The 2758-nt window shown below is 41.4% G+C and overlaps 1 protein-coding gene across 1 annotated transcript; it reads left to right on the top strand.

Annotated features, from left to right (window-relative positions):
• The first annotated feature begins 283 nt into the window (after nucleotides 1-283).
• On the top strand, nucleotides 284-1924 carry LOC139729583 (UDP-glucuronosyltransferase 2C1-like). Its single transcript, XM_071640507.1, has one exon. The coding sequence runs from the start codon at nucleotides 284-286 to the stop codon at nucleotides 1922-1924; it is 1641 nt and encodes a 546-aa protein (XP_071496608.1).
• Nucleotides 1925-2758: the final 834 nt, after the last annotated feature.

Genomic DNA, 2758 nt, shown 5'->3' with positions numbered 1-2758 from the left:
TCTGTCGGGAACATTTCCTCTTTCTTTTGACGTTTATTTATTTTTGGGGTGGATTTCCATTTTGAGGCCTCCTTGAAAAATGTAATTTCGAGTGTATTTGGCATGATCTAGTAAAAGGAAATCACACAGGGATAGAATGTGTATCAATTTTTCTTTATACCTGAAAGTAATGAGGTCTTGTGTGAGATCACCATGTTTCTCCATGTGGCTTCATTATTGAACTGTATGATTATCTTTTCACACAGGTGCTTGTTTTCCGGCATTTGATACACTCCGTCTGATCATGGCCGAAAGCCTTTTAACGCGAGTTTTCAAAGTTTGCGTCTGCTTCACACTGATCCTTCTGTGTCTGGAAAGAAGTGGTACTGATGCAGCCAACATATTGATGATTGGGAACTTCGGAAAAGGCAGTCACTTTTTGTCGCTGGTACCTGTCGGCAGAAGCCTTCTAAAACAAGGCCACAACGTGACCTTTCTAATCAGCGAAGAATATTCTTTCCGAGCAAAGGATGCCAAGTATTCGGAAATCTTTAAATTCGAAATTTTTCGCAACGATCCCGATTACAGTGTCAAGGCGTTCTTTCAGAAATTAGAAGAACTAGGATTTAGTGAGTCGGGAAGCCTCTTACAGTTCTATAAGCTCTTTTCCACCTTCTCGCAGGCCATAGTGAAGACTTGTGACTCTGTTTTGGAAGACGAGGCCATGATGAAACGCTTTGAAACCCTGGATGCTATCGTGGCCGACATCGCGTGGCCTTGCAGCCTCGCCATTAAAGGGTATCTCAGAAGTCACTCCAGGGACGACCCACGCCTCATTTTGACGGCACCCACAACAGTAAACAACGCTCCTTTCGACACCTTAGGATCCCCCTACAACCCAGCTTACCAACCATTCACAATGACGGGTTTCACATCATCAATGAGTTTCATCCAGAGAGTCATCAATACGCTCTCCTTGTTTTCAATGCGAGTGTTTGTTTCCCTCATGGGTTCGGAGTTTCAGAGTGTTCTTGATAAGCACAATTTGAGCAGTCATATGGGAGGAAGCGACCCAATGGCATCATGGCGCAATATGACGGATTTGTTTCTCATCAGTTGCGACTTCGCTATGGAATTCCCCTTTCCACTGACGCCCAACATCATTCCAGTAGGTGGACTGACGGCCGGACCGGCAAAAGACTTGAGTAAGGATCTCAACGATTTTATGGAAAGTTCGGGTGAACATGGAGTTGTTGTTTTCACATTGGGATCATACTTTGCATCCTACACTTCCGTTAGACCTGACGTTCTGAAGACATTTCTTGACGCACTCGCACGAATTCCCCAGAAAGTCATTATTCAACTCAAAGATACGCCTTCAATTCCCTTGCCGCCAAACGTGAAGGCGATGCCATGGCTACCTCAAAACGACCTGTTAGGTCACCCGAAAACAAGGCTGTTCATGTATCACGGGGGTAACAATGGTTTCCACGAGGCATTGTACCATGGAGTTCCGGTGATCGTAATACCCTTTTTCGGGGATCATGTAGATATTATGGTTCGCGTGACGTCACGTGGTATGGGCCTGGGTATTGACAGAGCACACCTAAGCGTTGACTATGTATATCGACAGATGAATGAGGTGTTAACGAATCAAACATATCGCGACAGAGCTAAGCAACTGTCAGCTATCTTTAAGGATCGTCCGATGGCACCAGCAGATCGCGCAGCCTTCTGGATCAATCACGTGATCAAACATGGCGGAGATTACATGCGATCACCAGTCAATGACTTCTCCTTTGTCCAATATCATCTTTTGGACGTATTTTCATTTCTCCTAGGCATCGTGTGCTTGACGATGTATTTGTCTTATAAATTTCTGAGACTGTTCATTCGTTGCTGTGTATACGTCTTGAACTCCCTTATCAAGGTAAAGCAAGACTGAAAGGGACTGTATAATACTGGTTGAGGTGGGGATTCATGTTTTGAACATCCCTAAGTTAGATAATGAGAAACTTCTTATGATTTATGAAAGAGCGTGTAATTTTAAGAAGGATTCAACGTTTATTTGATGAAAATTGGTTTCAAATGGCTGAGATATCCAAAAAAGTGGTAATGATAAAAGGCAACAAGCCACGCCTTTTATTAGAATCTCTTTGTTTCACCTTGTTTTTGAATATCTCAGCCATTTCGAAAACCGATTTTGATTAAATAAACTTTTGATACCCCTTAACATTGCATGCTCTTTGACATCTCGTAGAGTGGTTTCTGAATATCTCGCAAAACGTTAAAAGCTAAATCCTCACCTCAGCCAGAACTGTACACACCCTTGAAGCGTGTAGTAAGACATTATTGTATAATGTGTTAGTGAGACTGAAGGGTGTAGAGTATAGTGTTTGCTAAAATAAGTAGTGGGACGTCATAGGGTTATAGTCAATTAAGAGATACTGAAATATCACAATGGTAGATATGAAAATAGAGAATGATGTCTTAAGTACAAAGAAGAAGAAAACATGTGCAAGAGCGTCAGTCCACTTTATCTATTTAGTTTACTAACATACATATACCCTGCATAGCTGTTTAATTAGTAAATTTATTCTTGGGTAAAATGAAATAAAATGACTCATACGCTAAAATTATGCAGTGTGGATGAACGTCCGACTCGTCACAGAGAGATACATGCAATGAATTGCAAAATAATGTATCGTTCGCAATATAAATTAAGATACATGATACATAAGGATATTATGTACCTACAAAGAAAACTAGCAAAAGCTAC

The sequence above is a fragment of the Diadema antillarum genome, unplaced genomic scaffold, assembly GCF_040938485.1.
Source record: "Diadema antillarum isolate AM-2024a unplaced genomic scaffold, OU_Dant_1.0 seq00000247_RagTag, whole genome shotgun sequence".
In the NCBI taxonomy this organism is placed as follows: Eukaryota; Metazoa; Echinodermata; class Echinoidea; order Diadematoida; family Diadematidae; genus Diadema; species Diadema antillarum.
This window is presented reverse-complemented; position numbering and strand designations above follow the sequence as displayed.

What these genes read in the sequence shown, in the direction of transcription:
- LOC139729583 (XM_071640507.1), top strand. Translation starts at nt 284, where the DNA reads ATGGCCGAAAGCCTTTTAACGCGAGTTTTCAAAGTTTGCGTCTGCTTC.